At 33.6% G+C, this 19106-nt stretch overlaps 1 protein-coding gene across 20 annotated transcripts; it reads left to right on the top strand.

Moving 5' to 3' along the window:
- Positions 1-5027: 5027 nt before the first annotated feature.
- Positions 5028-9135, top strand: LOC110669461 (tRNA-specific adenosine deaminase TAD1-like). Of its 20 annotated transcripts, XR_009146798.1 has the most exons (8): positions 5029-5286; positions 5403-5629; positions 5913-6067; positions 6638-6751; positions 7037-7565; positions 7661-7718; positions 8487-8601; positions 8694-9135. XR_009146798.1 is itself a non-coding variant. In XM_058142046.1 (6 exons), the coding sequence occupies exons 2-5, from the start codon at positions 7232-7234 to the stop codon at positions 8595-8597; spliced, it is 432 nt and encodes a 143-aa protein (XP_057998029.1). In that variant the 5' UTR covers positions 5353-5629; positions 5913-7231; the 3' UTR covers positions 8598-8601; positions 8694-9135. The 20 variants fall into 20 exon arrangements, 1 of the variants encoding a protein (XP_057998029.1); XR_009146806.1 differs by lacking the exon at positions 5913-6067 and having other exon boundaries at positions 5028-5286; XR_009146781.1 differs by having other exon boundaries at positions 5030-5286; positions 6638-7565.
- The last annotated feature ends 9971 nt before the right edge of the window (positions 9136-19106 follow it).

Genomic DNA, 19106 nt, shown 5'->3' with positions numbered 1-19106 from the left:
AAAGCGATTCCGAAGTTCGGGATTTCATATTCGAGCTATTTTGGGATTTTAAATTGGTTATCCAATCTTGTGAAACTTATGGTTTTAAGGAGATTAATTCTTAAATCCTTTGAATACCCTTTCGAGTGAGACAAAGAGTGCCTTAATCAAACTAATCCTACTTTCGTGGAGTTAGAATTAATTAAGACCCATTAAGTTCTTTAATTAATCTGTGAATCCTCTTAATCCTTAGTCTATTTCTAGATCTAAGTTAATTAAGTCCAATTCCTTGATTATCTATCACAAGGCCTTCTCCTTTCGGTGCTTCAACCATGGATTAAGAACATTACTTAATGGGATCCTACACTAAGCATGTCATTAAGTACACAAGAAATGAATAAAACTCATTAAGACCACAAAATATGGATTATTCAATCAAAATCCACAAAATATCTCAAATATTACAACCCTTACTCCAGAATCAAAATAAAACTACTCACTATCCATAATACTTACAAGATATATTGAGTTTAAATGGAAATAAAGCTTTAATCTAAGCTAAGGAATAAGAAATTAAACACTAGAAATGTAGAAAAATGTAAGGAAAGAAAGAAATCTGCAAATCTTAGTTGAAAATGGTGTGGAAGGTGAAAGTGACTCTTCAAATTCTGCCTCCCTTCTTCTTTCCTTTTCTGCTCCTTGTCTCCCCCCTCTAAAATGGGAAAATGAGACTATTTATAGCATTTTTCTGACATGGAGCCCTAAAATGGTATGTTCTAGGAGGAATTATTTGAGGGAATCTCCTGCCAGCTCATTAATGAACTCTTTATGGGACTGCATAAGTTATGCAGTCCCTTATGCGCTTACTGAGTCACTTATGCGAAACTTCATGACTTGGTGCATAGGTTATGCACAATTCCGTGAAGGTGCATAAGGGAGGCGAGAATGTGCATAAGCTATGCAGTCTCCTTATGCACATTTCGGCTGGTTCTGGAACAGTGATCTTTCTCCTTATGCAGATCTGCATAGCTTATACGGCAAGTTATGCACAGTTTGGTTAATGCATATTTCAGCTTGAAAACCTGTTTTTGACATCTTTGGCTGTAGAAGACACTCCTCAATTGCAAAATTCTCTTCAGTCCTTCAAAAACACCATTTTTCCTACAAAACAAAGTAAAAATTACAAATTAATGCAAAATTGACAACTATGAAAAACTAACTAATTAACTAATGAAATTAGCTAAAAATGACTAATAATCAAATAAAAATGGTTATAAAATTAGACCTAAATGACTATGCAAAATGTATGCATCAATACTATTGTAAACCTGAAGTTTACTAATCAAACTGACTTTATTGTTTGGCATGACCGGTTGGGCCATCTTGGATCAATTATGATGTGAAAAATTACCAATTCATGTGGTCATTTATTAAAAATCCAAAAGATTCTTTAATTCATTAAATTCCCATGTGCTGCTTGTTTTTAAGAAAAATTAATTATTAGGCCATCACCAATTAAAATTGGATTTGAATCTCTTGTATTTTTAGAATGTGTTCAGGGTGATATATGTGAATCTATACATCCACCATGTGGACCATTTAAATATTTTATAGTTTTAATTGATGCATCAATTAGATGGTCACATGTGTGTTTACTATTATCTTGCAATTTGGCATTTGCAAGATTGTTTGCACAAATAATTTGCTTGCGAGCACATTTTTCTGATTATCTAATTAAGACAATCCGTCTTGATAATGTTGGTAAATTTTCATCTTAGACTTTTAAAGATTATTGCATGTCGATTGGAATAGTTATTGATCATCCCATAACTTATGTTCACACACCAAATGGTCTGGCAAAATCATTTATTAAATGATTGTAATTGATTACAAGGCCATTACTTATAAGAATAAAGCTCTTAGTTTCTGTTTTTGAGACATATTATTATGCATGTAACAACATTTATACGCATCAGGCCAACATCTTATCATAAGTTATCCCCTTTATACTTGGTTTTGGGTCATAAACCAAATATTTCTCATCTAAGAATTTTTGATGTGCAGTATATGTTCAAATTGCTCCGCCACAATGCATTAAGATGGGTCCTCAAAGGAGGTTGAGAATATATGTTAGGTATGAGTCTCCATCTATAATTAAATATTTTGAGCCTTTGACAGGAGATTTTTTTATGGCCAAATTTGTCGATGTCACTTTGATGAATCAATTTTCTCGACATTAGGGAGAGAAAATAAGTAGCTGGATAAGTAAGTTACTTGGCAAGAATTATCATTATCATATTTTGATCCTCGTACAAGGAAATGTGAATTAGAAGTTCAAAAGATAATTAATTTGTAAAATATTGCCAATAAATTGCTAGATGCAATCACTGACCTAATGAGAGTGACTAAATCTCATATACCAGTTGCTAATATTCTTATTAGAATTGAAGTATCTGAAGGATAAACTGCACAAACTACCTATCTACAGCACGCCTGAAGCATGGTAGACCTATTAGTTCCAAGAATAAAAATCCTCAAAATGAAAAAGGAGTAAGATTTCAAGATAGTCAAAACCCCAATGACTAGCAAAGAAGACTCAATAAGAGAACCTAGATATGACTAATAAATGTTTAAAAGAAATTCAGGTACCTGAAAGTAATGAAAATGAAGATATCTCAATAAATTATGTCATGTCAGGACAAAGATGGAATCGATATGCAACAAACGTCAACAATATTTTTATATAATGTAGTGCTCAATATTGTGAAAGAAGATAAGGATCATAAACCTAAGTCTATAGAAAAATGCAAACGTAGAAATGATTGGCCAAAATGGACTAATGTCATCAAGGTAGAATTATATTTAGTTAAGAAACGTAAGTTTTTAGACTTGCAGTCAGGACACTAGAAGATGTCCAACCAATGGGATATAAATAGATTTGTGCAAAAATGAAATAAGAAAATTGAAATTGTGAGATATAAAGCATGTTTTGTTGTACTAGCGACTCCCACTATGATCATTATGTGTATGATACTAAATATAGCTAGAATAATTACATTAATAGTTGCATTGATGGTTATCTTTGCTCACTAATCTGTATTGATAGTTATATTTTAAGTGGCAGTAACAATTACAACGAAAGTCGCATTTATAGTTACATTTGTGGTGAAAGTGGAAATAGTAGTGAAAGCAAGAGTTCCAGTCTAAGAACTAGCACAAGTGGTAGCAATTTAATTATAAGATAAAATTCTAATGATTAACTATGAGGATATATATTTTCCTATAGTGGATGCAATTACGTTTCAATATTTACTTAGTCTGGCAATTCATGAAAACTTTGAAATGTGTTTAATGAATGTAGTGACTGCCTATTTATATAGCTCACTTTATAAAGATATCTATATCAAAATCCCTAAAGGATTCAAGTTGCCTGAACCACAAAAATCAAATTCTTGATAACTTTATTCAATTAAATTATATAGAGCTCCATATGGATTACAACAATCTGGATGTATGTGTTATAATCGCCCTAGTGAATATTTATTGAAATAAGGCTATAAAATGATCATATATGTCCATTGGGATATGAATTTCTCATTGTTACAATTTATATTGATAATTTAAACATTATTACTCCTGAAGAGCTTTTCAAAAATGTAGAATTTTTGAAAAAAGAATTTCAGATGAAAGACTTTAAGAAGATAAAGTTTTATCTCGATCTACAGATTAAGCATTGCAAAAAATGACATCTTTTCCATCAATTAACTTATATAACTACGGTATTAAAACAATTTTACATGCATAAAGCCTATTCATCAAGTTTATCAATGGTTGCGAGGTCACTTGATAAGATAAAGAACCATTTCTGACTTTAAGGGAATGATGAGAAACTCCTTGGTCCTGAAATACTATATCTTAGTGCAATAGATGAATTAATATATCTTGCTAGTCATACTCGACCTAATATAACTTTTTCTATAAATTTATTAGCAATATATAGTTTTGTTCTAACCCGAAGACATTAGAATGGTGTTAAGCATATATTTCATTATGTTCAAGGTACAATATATATGAGTTATTAACATGTTACAACCAGATTTGGTTGGTTATGCAGATGCAGGTTATTTATCTGATCCAAATAATAATTGATCTTAAACAAGCTATATATTTACATATGAAGATACAGTTATTTGATGGTGTTCTACAAAAATAAATTATATCTGATACTTCTTCTAATTATGCAGAAATTTTAACATCTTATGAAACAAGCAAAGAATATGTCTAGTTGAAATATTAATAATTCAACATATTCGAAGTACATGTAATCTATCTGCCAAAAAGGAAGTTCTAATCATTTCTTTATGAAGATAAGACTGCATGATAAATCAATTCAAGAAATGATAAATTAAAGGAGAAAGGACAAAAATATATTTCTCCATAATTCTTCTTACTCATGATCTTCAAAAGAATAATGAAATTAATATTCAATAAATTCACTTAAGAGATAATCTTGCTGATCTACTCACCAAAGCACTTTCAACTGCAAGTTTCTAAAAATTGGTGAATAACATTGGGATGAAAAGGCTTAAAAATCTCAAGAGACGTTTTCATGAGGGAGAGTTAATATGCAATATATTCTTTTTCTTTCTTGCTGTAATTTTTTTTCCACTGGGTTTCTCAATTAAAGTTTTTAATGAGATAATATTCATTGCATATTTTATAAAAGAATAATATACTCTTTTTCTTTCACTAAAATTTTTTTTTCTACTGGGTTTTTGCCTGGTAAGGTTTTAATTAGGCATATTCTTTATGAAATGGACATCCAATCAGAAAGTGTTATAAATCCACATTTATAGTGGATATCCATTTGTTTTTAATCCATTTATCTTTTTCGTAAATTTATTTAATAGACTATTTAGTATTATATCTCTTAGAATATAATTTAATTCTATAAATAGGATTTTCTTGATTATCTTTTTAAATTTATTTTTCATCCATGTAATGAAATCCCCTATTTTCTCTAAGCTATATATTCTTGTCCTTTATTGTTATTTTATAACAGAAGCTAAATAATCATTTAAAAAAAGGAGGTGCGCTGGCGCGCTAAAGGGAGGATGGAAGAATAGCTGAAGTCGAAGTGCAGTTTCATTGATAAATCTTGAATTGAAGCAATGGCTTTCAGATTGTTTCCCAGAGAAAACATGGGGAAAGAAGGTATCAGAGAAGGTGATTTCGCTATGCAATTCTCTTCTCAAGAAAGTAAAGCCACAGTCTTGGTCTCATTTATCGTTTCCTCTCCTTCTCAAGGTCTCTTTACCCTAAATTATTTTCTCTTGTTTCCTTACTGCAATGGAGCATTTGCCTTGTATGATTCGAAATTTCAATTTTATTTCCAAATTTTGATTCATTTTGTTGTGTAATAGATTTTGTTGTCGCTGATGCTTCAAAAATTTCCATTCATTGGGTCCAGATGCTCAAATGCCAAGTGTTGTTGAGGTCTAATTTCGATTGTTGTTGCTTCCATTTCTGTTTGAGAAGTTGTTTCCTTAGGAACGGGGACAAAATGCATTGGGCGCTCGCAATTGAGCACGCAGGGTGACATTGTTAATGTTTCACACGCTAAGATTTTTGCCCGAAGAGCTTTGATGAGGTTCAAAATCCTTTTTTTGTTTATATATTTTGTTGCAGCTTATTATATGAAGCGCATACTTTGTTTTGCTTGTTGGTATTCTTCATGACTTGTATATATATCCCCTCTATTTGAATTAGCATTTGTCTGTCTCATGCTTATTTTACTGGCAGCCTGATGCCATTGTTTGATTGTGTTTCACTGTTAGAATTTAGCTGATATGGCCTTTCAAGATTATAGATGAAGCTATTATTGCCTCCCTCTCTAAGTGCCTGCATGTGCATGTGCTTTGAAATTGAACTAGGTTCTTCTATTCAGAGATTCAACTCCTCGCCAATATTTTAAATAAGCATGGAAATGATAATGGAGGCAAACAACTGCAAAGTGATGATGTCCGAAACCACCTTTCCTATTTGGAACAAGATAGTTCTAGTCAAGGAAAATTCAAACTGAGATCAGGTTGGCAATGATATCTGTACATGTCGCAGCTGCCATGTAATTCTTCATGATATTAGTCTGTTTTATTTAAAAATAAATGAATCCTGTTTGTGTTGATTAGATTTTAGTTTATATCTTTACAATGTTTTGTGGCTTTATTATCTTTTACTCAGTCTTTGTAGGTGGAGATGCTTCTGTTAATTCACCCTTTTTGTCTTTGAGAAACACCTTCCAAAGAGAAGGGGATTCATCATTGCCTCTGGGCAAGCTTGATGGTTCCATAAGTGAGCTTTTTGGGGCTTCAGAAGAGAATAATTGTACACAAGGATCTTAAATGGATTTCACCTTCTCCTTTCCCAGTTTTCGTCCCTCCTAAATAATGTTGTTTCTTCTTTAGCATATTCATTCTGTGGTGAATACTGGGACTAGCCAGGCAGTTTCTTTTAGCCTTTTCTTTTAATATACATATTTTCCCTCCTTTTTGTTAGGTCTACTATTTTTTCTTATCATCTGTCACATGCTATTTTAGCCATCTTATTTGGTCTTAATATCAGCAATCTTTGAATTTACTTTTAGTGTGTACATTTTCAGCCAATGGTTCGCAACACAATTGCATGGTTCAGAGAAAGCCTGGTCATGGTGGCACAACAATTTCGGTTAGCTGCTCTGACAAAATCACTCATTGGAATGTTCTTGGCGTTCAAGGTTCATTATTTACTATAAATATTACTCAAAATAGGTTTTTCTTTTTTCTAGGATAAATAATTTATTTCAATTTGTTCGAAGATGGGTAAGACACATGCTTATTATATATTGGTGTAGTCATGTTCATGAAAGGAGACAATCACGGACTGCTTAGATTTTATGTGCATGGCCCATCATCATGCACATGGCATGTGCTGATCTTTTTGACTTTACAAAATATACTATGGAAAGTTGATAGGAAATGCCATTGGATTAATTAACAGGTTTTCCATTCTCTTATTTCAGGAGCTTTGCTTTCCTACTTTCTACAACCTGTTTATCTTTCCTTGATCACCGTTGGACAATCATCCAACATTTTTGAACGTATTCCTTTGTAGAACCACCTGCAAAGATCTTTGTATGATCGTATCTTGCCATTATCAAATAAATTGATTGTTCCATTCAAAGTAAACAAGGTCCATGAAGTACATGGTATCTTAAATGAATGGAAATTTAGCAGGATTTTTTTTTTTTTTTTTCCGAGGCGCTACTTGCAGCCACTTTTTTTGTGTAGCTTCTGTGCCACCCAAAGAATTTCAGCATGCTGATACTGCTCTAGCCACTTTAACATGCAGGTAAATCAATTTTTGTGTTCTCATAGATAAATTGTTTTATTACTTATTACTTGTCACAGAATTCTTTGTGCTTTAATCCATGGGTACTCTGTATGTTGGAATAAGTCTGGTTTGCGTGAAGTTGTTCTTGGGACCACAGGGAGAAAACAAGGCACCATTTCTGCATCTACTGAGTCATCTCTGTGCAAGTAAGCTAACAAGTATGCCCCAAGAAATTTCGTCAGTGGCATTTGCAATTCACAGTTTTTTTTTTTTATCATTATTATTATAAGATAATCTTTCTTTTTGGTTTCAGAAGGGGATTATACCAACATAAAAGCCCTACCAAAATGATTTGTTATCAAGAACTCAAGGTTATTTGTTACTTGCATAGTATTCTTTCTTGACTTGTTTGAGAAGATAAATTATGGAAATATTTATTTCTTAATCTTTTGCCTACCATTTAATGCTGTCATTATTAATGCGGTAAACATTTGGTTTGACTGACATAGTTCGAGTTTCTACTAGTTCTTCATTTCATATTGGTCAAACTGTAGACAAGTTCTATACCCTAATTGTTTTACAGAATCAGCCAGTATAATGTGGTCTTGTGGTTTTACTGAGAACTGTATTTTGGAAAAAAAAAATACTAGCTGAATTTAGTTTCTGGTGCAAAACAATAATATAAAATTTTGGTTCTTTTTCCTTAATACAGTAAGGCCTAAAATAACTTGAAAGGAAGTAGTATAAAAAAATTTACTATTTTTAGATGTTGATGTGGAATTGATTTCAAACAGAGCTAAATGACAAAAAATTATCCATATAGCCAACCACTATTAGTTTGAGGTTAAGTAATAGTTTTTGTTGTTCCTAGGACAATAAGAATGATATGCAATGTAATGATATGGTATGGCAGCATCTCCCTCTCTTCAGCTCACTGCCAGATCTGTCAGTTGAGGCCTTTGCGCAGCATCATTTGCGCATTAGCCTATCTATTATAAGGGGCCTTTGGGGTACATGTATGAATGGACAATTTTAATATTCATGCTTTTTCTGTACTAACCATGGGGATTACCTTATTGCTAACTGTGAGTGCATAGAACATTGCTCTTACTAATATAGAGTGGTTAATTTCTTTGCAGAATGGTGTTGAGGCATACAGTTTAACTTTAAAAACTTATAAAGGAAGAACACCTTTTAACAATTGGCCATCAAAACCACTGGACTTGGAGGCCTTCTCCATTTTGAGGTAGCAAGGTATATGATATTGAAGCTTTGATGTTTTGTATACAACTTCACCATGTCTCAACCTTTTATTTATTTGTTTATTTTGAATTGCCATGTGTCAGCCAATTGACTTGTAGTTAGCAGGCTGATTGCATTGAATTATGAACCATCAATGCTCCTGCATTTGGGCAGACCAACGACAATCATATGATTATACTCCATGAAGTGGAAGGCTGTTTTTCGAACTGCTGCAGCTCCATTTATACCACTTATTGGATTCTAACAATCCTTACAAGACATCCTGGAAGGCACTGCGTTAAAATCTGTAATCACTGAGGGAGCTTTTGGGGGGAGGCGTGGGAGGGCAGAGGGGTGCCATGGCCCCCCTAGCTGGATAAAAAAACAAAATTTACTCATATTTTTATGAAAAAAATTATAAATATATATAAATACATGTTAAAATTTCCTTTCATATATATTGTCTTTAATGTATGACATTTTTTAATTTTGAGAATGATAATGTATGAAAAATTAAGAGAGAGCGGCAGGCAAATTTTCCTTGTATTTTGCTCTTCGATCGGTTACCGGCTGCCTCCTTTAGGCCGCTAAGGATTGCTGACACGATATAAATCGTTACCATTGATGGCAAGATAGGAAGAACTGTTAGCTGCTGCAACCTTCAAGCAGCCTTCTTATTAGTAGACCTGGGCCAGTGGGCGCTGCAAACTTCAAGCAGCCTTCTTATTAGTAGACCTGGGCCAATGGGAACTGCCTTGTTTCGGTTCATGATGAAGGAAGGCTCTAAATCAAACCGAAGGTCTCTAATTTAGCGATTTTAATTTGGTTTTGATTTAATTTGAATAAAATATATTTTTCCTTTTTCTTGTGCAAGCTTACAGGCAGCAGTCACTTGATTGGAATTTATTTGGTATTATTGTTTAAATTGTTATTAAAATTATAATAATTGGATATTATTAAAAATTAATTTTAAATTACAATTTATATGTTATGATTATAAAAATTTTTAAAAATTTTTTTAATAATATTTAAAATTATATTTTTCAAAAAAAAAAACTTTAAAATAATTTAAATATTTTTAAAATTATTTTATGATCATATCTAAAATATTTTTTTAAAAAATAAGTTGAAACGTTCTTAATCCATGGACGAGTCATGACTCATGGGTCCTGTGTGTCTTGCTACTCAAGTTTTATGTTCTGGCAAATTATATAACATATTCACTGTATTAAAAAAAAAAAAAAGTGTATCATATAATGATAAAAAAATTATTAATATTTAAATTTAAAAAGATAGAATCCGAAGGTGTATATGTAGGAGAGTAAACAATAATTTTCTCTAAATATTGCTACATTTAGGGTTTCAAAAACTATATGCATATGTGTAGACCCTTAATTTGTGATGAGTATGTGCATTGAGGTCGTGGGAAACCCGATGATGAAAAATTATATAACTGTAAGATATAATTGAAGGCATGGAGCTGAATTATTAATTCCGTGGCATGATCTTGAAAAAATAAAAATAATAATAAAGTTTTGGGGAAATTAATTTAATTAAATTTAAATAAAATTTTATTTTGTTTAAATTTAATATGGGTAGTTCTTAAATGGATCTAATTAAGTTTAATTGGGCTCTATGGGCCTAAGAAAGCCTAGTTAGGAATTTTAAATGGGACCCATTTAATTATTTTTTTTAAAAAATTTAAAATAATAAAATATCTCTCTCCTCCTTGGCCCCACTCTCTTCCTCACTCCCTATTGGTGCTTTCCATTTTTTCCTGTCTTCCTATTGGTTGAAACACCTCACCCATATCCCAGTCTTATTCGACTCGCAATCACAGTTGTTTAAGTCATCTAAACTTTATCACCCTAAGACTCCAAATCCTACCACACCTCTTCCTCATTCCCTATTGGTGCCTTCCATTTTTTTCTGCCTTCCTATTGGTTGAAACACCTCACCCATATCACGCCTTATTCGAATTGCAATTGTAGTTGTTCAAGTCATCTAAACTTTATCATCCTAAGACTCCAAACCCTATCACACCTCTTTCCCAAAACCCTATAAATACCCTACTAGAGAAGAGAAGAAGGGGATGATGGGAGGAAAGAGGAAGAGAAAATTCAGAGCTATAAGAAATTTAGAGATATTCAAGACTCTTTGAGTTCTTCCTTATTTTTTCTTTTCTTCAAGAAGATTTTCATACAAGATTTCTAGAAGGTCATTTTTTATTGTTTTCTTTTCAAGATCTATGCCACACAATATTTTAATTCTATGCTCTTTGTCTTCAATTTATTTTATATGTTCATATAGATCATGTAATCATGTTTAATTTGAGGGGATACACAACTCTGCACATGTTTAGTTTCTGTCTCTCGTATTTTTATTATTTTTCTTTATATTCTGAATCTGTAAAAAATTTGTAAAAATTATATTCATATTCTACACGAAATTCCATTAATTTTAGGCTCAAGAATCACTAAAAAAGCTTTAATATTTTGTAAGTTATGGTTGTTTGAAGTTAGGGTTCCTGTAAAATCTGATTTGCTGGATATCCGACTTGTGGAGCCCATATCTCCCTTGTTCCTTAATATTTTTGTGCAAATCTAGTGTCTAAAATTAACTTCAGAATCTTATGAATCTTTTCCAATTGGTTTTGCATTCATATCTTTTGTGGTTAATGAGTTATGAATTTTACAAAAAAGTAGTACAATTCTGTCACTTAGAAGAGTTACGATTTATGTAGATCATTCGGCTAGGGTTTTGTTTGATTTATAAATTTTATGTCATTGTATGATATGTAGGCTATCTTCTGTAATTTTTTTATGATTTTTAGGCATGTTTAACTATTTTTAAAAAATCGAATTTCTTGCTACTGTTAATCTGCCAGAATTTAAAAATTGTATATTTATGCATGTTCTTATATTTTCTTAGGTTTTAATTGATATTTGATCTATTTTCTATATTCTTTTAATTCAAGAAGTGTTATAAAGTGTTTGGATCATGTTAGAAGACTTAGACCATTAGGTAGTTGTAACTAATTAGGAATCTTAACCCTTTAGGAGACTAGAGTTAGAATCCAATGTAAATTGTTATTAATATTTTCTTTATTTCTTTTATTTTCTTTAGTTTCTTTATTTTTTATTACAAACAAAATTGGTAAGTAGCCCAAAGGTAAGTACCAAAGAGGGCATTTGCGTGGAGCTTATATGGAGCTAAACGGGAGTAAGCCCAGTATATCAATGCCATACTAGAAGAGAATACCATTTATAAACTGTAGCTTGCCCCAATGGCAATCGCATTTACCATGATTAAGTAGCTCTAAGACTTCTTGAATAACCATTGGCATGAAACTGTAGTAATAATAGAACTTTTATTTGGTAAATTAAAATTAACTTTGTTTTTAATTTAACTGACTTTTGCATGTAATTAATTTAAATAAATACTTTGTAAATTAAAATTAATCTTGTTTGTAAATTAAACTAATATTGGCATGTAAAATAAATTTAATTTAATACTTGGTAATTGTAAAATAAATTTGCATGTTAGAAATCTTTATTAGGTTGTGATTGTTTGGGACTTATGTAATATTAGAATAAATTACACATGTACATAATTAACTTAGTTCAATTATCCTTAAGGTAACTTGGTGAAAATTAATTAATTAGGTTAAATAGAAACATAGGGTTATTTGAAATTGAATTTGTTTGTAAATTAAATTCCCAATAATAAATTAATTTTAGTCATCTGGTAAATATCATTTAAATAATTAGCAACCCCATAGATAGGAATTACTTGTGCATGAAAATTGTGTGTAAACAACAACCCTTTTTGTGAATTACTTGCGTGTGTAGGATTAGAATTGCATTTTTTAGGATAAAGTTTAATAAAGGAATAATAAACAAGACTTCTAGAAACATTAGTAGAGGACTGGCACTCGAATTAACGAGGTTAGACCAGGCGTAAGGGGTGCCTAACACCTTCCCCTTACGCACCCACTATCCCGAACCTAGACATTGGGCTATGGTAATGATGGTTGTGGAAACTCTGCAAGGAGTAAGTTGCCATCCATGACCCTCGGAAGAAACACAATATGTCCCGGTTATTACCCGGGTGGCGACTCCTGTCTATCTATGCCTTTGTGGCATAAATCCTTAGTACCGTGGTAGTGTTATGGGAAGACGGTACTTACCAGTGGTTTGATTCTATTAGGATTGTATGAAGTGCATGTCTAGCAAATATTATCTAAGGAGGTGATACTTAAGTGAGACTATTGTTACTTCACCATTTTTCCATGCATTACCCGTGCATTTTATATAATTGTAGGGATGATATTTCGCCTCACGCCCCACCTCCCACAGTTTGGCGACTCCACTGGGGACTAAATGGATAGTTACTCCAACATGTTTCTATTAGTCTAATATTATTCCTCTGTTAAACTTTTTGCATTGCACTACACTATCACAAGGATTACCCTTACCCTTTTAGCCCCGTTAGTACTAGCCAAGGAGACCATGGTTCTACTCGAGCTATGACGAATTGGTGAATGCTAGCACCCCATGCCCGTACCTTCGAGTATATAAAAGAGCCACAGCTCCGGCCGTTGTGCTTAATGGACAAGCTCTCGCATGGGTGACCCTTTTCCTACCCAATAAAGCCCATGAGCCATAGATTTCAACCCTAGGTACCCCGTAGATTTTTGTTGTGCTGGATTCATGTCCTTACTGTTCAAACCATAAGTTCTAGTGGTAGTTGAAATGAACCTAGGCCTATGCATAGGCCCAATGTGTGTATAGGCCCAAGTCCATTTCAAAACCTATGTTAAGCAAGAGGATGCTTACTTATGGTTAAACTTTAAGGATATAAATCCTTTGTTTGTGAGGGAAGGATCGTCCTGGACCATCCCCTGTTGGTGTGTCCAGTGTACCGTAGCCTAGGATAGAATTTTTTCTTACCCTGCACGTGAGAGTTGAAGGTATAAGGAGGCGAAGATTCAGTTCTTGAGATTTTTTTTTGTCTTTGGTTTTAATTTTGTCTTTGGTCCAATTTTAGTTCAGTTTATATGGTCTGGTTTTGGTTTAGTTTTGGTTCTATTGGTATGGTTCAGTTTTGGTTTTGTAAAAGTAAAGGCAAAAAAAAAAAAAAAAAAAGAAAAAAAGAAAAAAAATGGTTCATTCATGCATTGCATTCATGTACATAGTATGCTTAGGTTAACTCTTAAATCCTATTTTTTTTTAGCAAACATAGCCTCAAAACACACCAAAGAGACTTCCAATTAGGTCACTTGGGTTAGGGAATGGAAGAAACTAGTAAGGATTTCTCCTGCACTACTTAAGATGGAAAAAACTATGGCCGTGCTTGATGAAATATTGAATGCCAAGATGTTTGAGCTAGAAGAGACAATTGTGGTCAACTTTAGAAAGAGGCCCCGAGGTAGGCCAATTAAGTGGCATTAAAGTTATTGAGGTTCAAATTGTGTCTCACACCCCAAGGAGATTTTTTCCAAATCAGCCAACCCTTATCCTAAGTTTTGGAGCGTCTCAAAGTTCAAGACCTCCTCTGACTCTTAGCACCTGCACCACTACCAAATCCACTCCCACCTAGCTATGATATCAACCAATGTTGCCGGTTCTACCAAGCCCACAATCATGACACCGACTGATGCTTTCAACTTAAGCATGATATCTAAGACCTAATTGATGCCAAAATGATAATTGACCCAGAAAATCAACCCAAAAGCCCCATGCCTAGCTAAAATTTCCACCTACACAAGGTCTCTACATGATCTCCATCACCCCAAAAAACCCTAACAGAATTATTAACTTTATCCAACCCATCCAAAAGCCCAATGAACTTATCCAACCCATCCAAAAGCCCAATGAACTTATCCAACCCATTAAAAAGCCCAGTGAACCTATCCAACCCATCTAAAAGCTCAATGAACCTCAGTCTATAATGGTTGTTGACATTTGTGATAATTCTAGCTATGATGAGGGTCCTTTAGATGTTTGGACCAATTTTGATGAGGAGGTAGTTGCATTACAACTAGATGGTTTAGTTCCACTAGTGTCTGATTTTCAAGTTGTCGAGATCTATAAAAACTAGATGGATCTAAAAGTGGCTACTATGAAGAAAGGGATGGAGTTTTTTCTTAGCACAGGCTTAGAAGAAAGTATAGATGGTCTGGTGACTTTTCTTAAGATGATGGGGCAGATCACGAGTCATGGTTTAGGCTATGAGCTAACAGAAGAGGAAGAAGAGCTAAAGCCTCCTAAGTTCTTGAAAGAGGGGGCAATTACCTTGACATATGATTAGGGGTTACCACATGTGAAATAGCTAAAGCGTAAAATCAGCACCACGATCCGAGGATGCATGAAAATCCAAACACCTAAAGCTACACCCCTATGATTGAGTCTATCTTTGGTAATCCTCAAAGTAGAGAAATTGATGTTTACAATACAGACGTACTTGATAAATATTTCGAGTCCAAGAACAAAAACATTCCCAAATTCTTCCGCTACTTGTTTGATGTTTATTCTAATGGGCATATGCATGGCATTCATGATCATTTAGAATCTATTTTTGTTAATGCATCAAAATCGATCTCTATTAATTTGGGTACACCAAATAATCCTAAAGACATTAAGTTAGCTGAAGATTTAACCCAAGAAGAAAGAGATAAATTTATAGCCTTGTTAACAAAGTACCAAGAAGCACATGCCTCGAGCTTAAAATCAGATGGCCGATTCCCAAGCCACGCTGGTGTCGCTATAGGAAAAGAGTGATCAAAAGTTGACTTAGCCAGTTATCCTAATGAGGAGTAAAATTTTATGCTATGAAGGATTAGTAGTAGCACATGTGGACCTAGAGTGAGAAGGAAAATGATATGAAGACATAAGGAGGTCTCTGGAAGTGAGAGAATACTCGCAATAAGCCTACAAAAGAGATAGAGTAACAATTCATGGATTAGCCACTCAACTTACTTTAGCTGGGGGGCAATTCTACAAACTCTTATGTGTGATAGAAAAACAGGCTGAGCAAATAATAAAAGAAATACTTGCAGGAAATGTGTGGTCCCCATATGAATGGAAATGTTCTAGTTGGGAAAAAATGTTCGAAACATATAAGGATTGGCCTGAAAAACTCCCTTATGTTCTTTAAGAGTATCGTAGTATTACAAGGACATCCACGAGGGCAACCCCATTCTCTTTAGTGTATGGGATTAAAGTAGTGCTATCCATTAAGCAAGAGGTCAAATCCTTAAGAGTGATGCTAGAAGCTAAGATCCTAGAAAATGAGTGAGCCTATAAGAAGAACTAGCTTTGATTGATGAAAAGAGGATGCGAGCCTTGTATCATATGCAGGCTTATCAAAGGAAGATAACTAGAGCCTTTAATAAGAAGGTGAAGCCGAGAAAGATCAAAGAGGGAGATATGGTTGTGAAACAAACTCGGCCCATCCCTTTTGATCCGAGAGGAAAGTTTAAGCCAAACTGGGATGGTCCACACATAGTCAAAAAGATCTTGCTACTGTAAGAATATCAGACCTGGATGGGATGAATTTCAAGAACCAGTCAATTTAGACAGGCTTAAATGGTACTTTGTGTGAGACAGTTCGCTAAGTCAAAACCTGCAAAAGGCGGTCTAGGCAAAAGTAAGGGTCAAAGAAAAAAGAACGAAAGAAAAAAAAAAGAAAAAGAAAAAAGAAAAGAAAAGAAAAGAAAAAAAAGTGCTAGATTGAAAACCTACAAAAGGCAGTCTAAGCAAAAGGAGAGATGAGAGAAGATCTGGATGGAAAACCTGAAAAGGCCATTCGGCAGGTTATAAAGCTTATTTATAACTTTAGAAGGTTAGAAATTTAGCAAAACTAAATGTAAGAGGGAGTAATGGTGTACCTGAATAAATAAAGAAGTTTTTATTGCATTAACCAAGAATATGTTTTATTTAATTATGATTGTGAATGTTTGTGTCTTGAGGGATACATCAAAAGATTAAGTAATTGAACTGCATTGTTTTGATTTAACCTATTGTCTTGTGAGCATGATAGAATAGGTGCTTGATATGAATATCCTGGTGATTGTCTAATTTCAAAGAAAAAAAAAAGAGAAAAAGAACAAGAAAAGAAAAGAAAAAAGAGAGCTCGCTAAGTGGAAAACCCGAAAGGGCCGCTTAGGCAAAAGTTAGAGCAAGCCTGCTGAGATGAAAACCGAAAAAGGCATTTCAGGCAAAAGTTAGGGCACAGAGAATGGAGTTCATGGAAGAGAAATGAGTTAAGGAAGAAACCATAGGGGGAGAGAAGAAAAAGAAAAATCAGAGGGAAATTGTATTGTGACCTTAAGGAAGTCTTTTTAGTGAATGGTTTTTCTCAAAAATTTTGAGGCTAAAAGAAAGTTTTTGCAAAAGAGATCCCTCAGAGGACTATGTTTTTTATAGAATCTCCAATAAAATTTGCATTCTCATGATAGGAAATAGCATACAGGAAGCACAAAAATCAGAGAGAATTTTGAGACCAAGTTATCCCAATTTTTTTCAAATCACGAATTAGATATTTTTTGGTAAGTCCTTAGACGTTGTTTAGGGCGCACGACATAGTTGTGTAAGGCGTAGAAGAACACGCATCAACATGTCACCTGTAGGTGTGTAAGGCGTAGAAGAACATGCATCACCACAGTTTCAAGTGTCGAACTACGAGTGGATCTGATTCTTCCTCAGGATAGCGAGGGGGATACGTAGGTAGTTTAGGATCATGGTCCTAAATACGAACCCACAATATTTCATGACGATGTTTTTTGGTAAGTCCTTAGACGTTGTTTAGGCACATGGCATAGTTGTGTAAGGCGTGAAGAACACGCATCAACATGTCACCGTAGGTGTGTAAGGCATAGAATAACATGCATCACCACGCTTCAAGTGTCGAACTACGAGTGGGTCTGATTCTTCCTCAGGATAATGAGGGGGATACGTAGGTAGTTTAGGACTGCGGTCCTAAATACGAATCCACAATATTTCAAATCACACAGTTGCCATTGTCAAGAGACCATAGCTAGTCTCATGACACAGAGTGTATCGACAGAGCAAGATGCACTCAATTTTCACATGACACAGTTATCACTGTTATGAGACAGTAGCTAGTCTCATGACGCAAAGTGTATCGACAGAGCAAGATACACTCATTTTTCACATGACACAGTTATTACTGTTATGAGACCGTAGCTAGTCTCATAACATAGAGTATATCGACCGAGCAAGATATACTTGATCCTCATAGCCAATGTTTCATAGTTATTAGATTTTTGAGTTTCACTTTGACGAAACTTGAGCAATGCTTTCGCATTGATTTCAACTTTCGCCAAAGTGGGGGGCAAACTGTAGACCCTTAATTTGTGATGAGTATGTGCATTGAGGTCGTGGGAAACCCGATGATGAAAAATTATATAACTGTAAGATATAATTGAAGGCATGGAGCTGAATTATTAATTCCGTGGCATGATCTTGAAAAAATAAAAATAATAATAAAGTTTTGGGGAAATTAATTTAATTAAATTTAAATAAAATTTTATTTTGTTTAAATTTAATATGGGTAGTTCTTAAATGGATCTAATTAAGTTTAATTGGGCTCTATGGGCCTAAGAAAGCCTAGTTAGGAATTTTAAATGGGACCCATTTAATTATTTTTTTAAAAAATTTAAAATAATAAAATATCTCTCTCCTCCTTGGCCCCACTCTCTTCCTCACTCCCTATTGGTGCTTTCCATTTTTTCCTGTCTTCCTATTGGTTGAAACACCTCACCCATATCCCAGTCTTATTCGAATTCTGCAATCACAGTTGTTTAAGTCATCTAAACTTTATCACCCTAAGACTCTAAATCCTACCACACCTCTTCCTCATTCCCTATTGGTGCCTTCCATTTTTTTTCTGTCTTCCTATTGGTTGAAACACCTCACCCATATCACAGTCTTATTCGAATTCTGCAATTGTAGTTGTTCAAGTCATCTAAACTTTATCATCCTAAGACTCCAAACCCTATCACACCTCTTTCCCAAAACCCTATAAATACCCTACTAGAGAAGAGAAGAAGGGGATGATGGGAGGAAAGAGGAAGAGAAAATTCAGAGCTATAAGAAATTTAGAGATATTCAAGACTCTTTGAGTTCTTCCTTATTTTTTCTTTTCTTCAAGAAGATTTTCATACAAGATTTCTAGAAGGTCATTTTTTATTGTTTTCTTTTCAAGATCTATGCCACACAATATTTTAATTCTATGCTCTTTGTCTTCAATTTATTTTATATGTTCATATAGATCATGTTATCTTGTTTAATTTGAGTTGATACACAACTCTGGACTTGTTTAGTTTGTGTCTCTCGTATTTTTATTATTTTTCTTTATATTCTGAATCTGTAAAAAATTTGTAAAAATTATATTCATATTCTACACGAAATTCCATTAATTTTAGGCTCAAGAATCACTAAAAAAGCTTTAATATTTTGTAAGTTATGGTTGTTTGAAGTTAGGGTTCCTGT

Source organism: Hevea brasiliensis, chromosome 2, assembly GCF_030052815.1.
Source record: "Hevea brasiliensis isolate MT/VB/25A 57/8 chromosome 2, ASM3005281v1, whole genome shotgun sequence".
Taxonomy (NCBI): Eukaryota; Viridiplantae; Streptophyta; class Magnoliopsida; order Malpighiales; family Euphorbiaceae; genus Hevea; species Hevea brasiliensis.
The sequence above is the reverse complement of the archived record's forward strand: the minus strand, read 5'-3'. Positions and strand labels throughout refer to the sequence as shown.

What these genes read in the sequence shown, in the direction of transcription:
- LOC110669461 (XM_058142046.1), top strand. Translation starts at nt 7,232, where the DNA reads ATGAATGGAAATTTAGCAGGATTTTTTTTTTTTTTTTTCCGAGGCGCT. An exon ending in CTAGCCACTTTAACATGCAG is followed by an intron (nt 7,366 to 7,424) that starts GTAAATCAATTT and finishes TACTTGTCACAG; the next exon opens with AATTCTTTGTGCTTTAATCC. An exon ending in TTTGTTATCAAGAACTCAAG is followed by an intron (nt 7,719 to 8,486) that starts GTTATTTGTTAC and finishes ATTTCTTTGCAG; the next exon opens with AATGGTGTTGAGGCATACAG.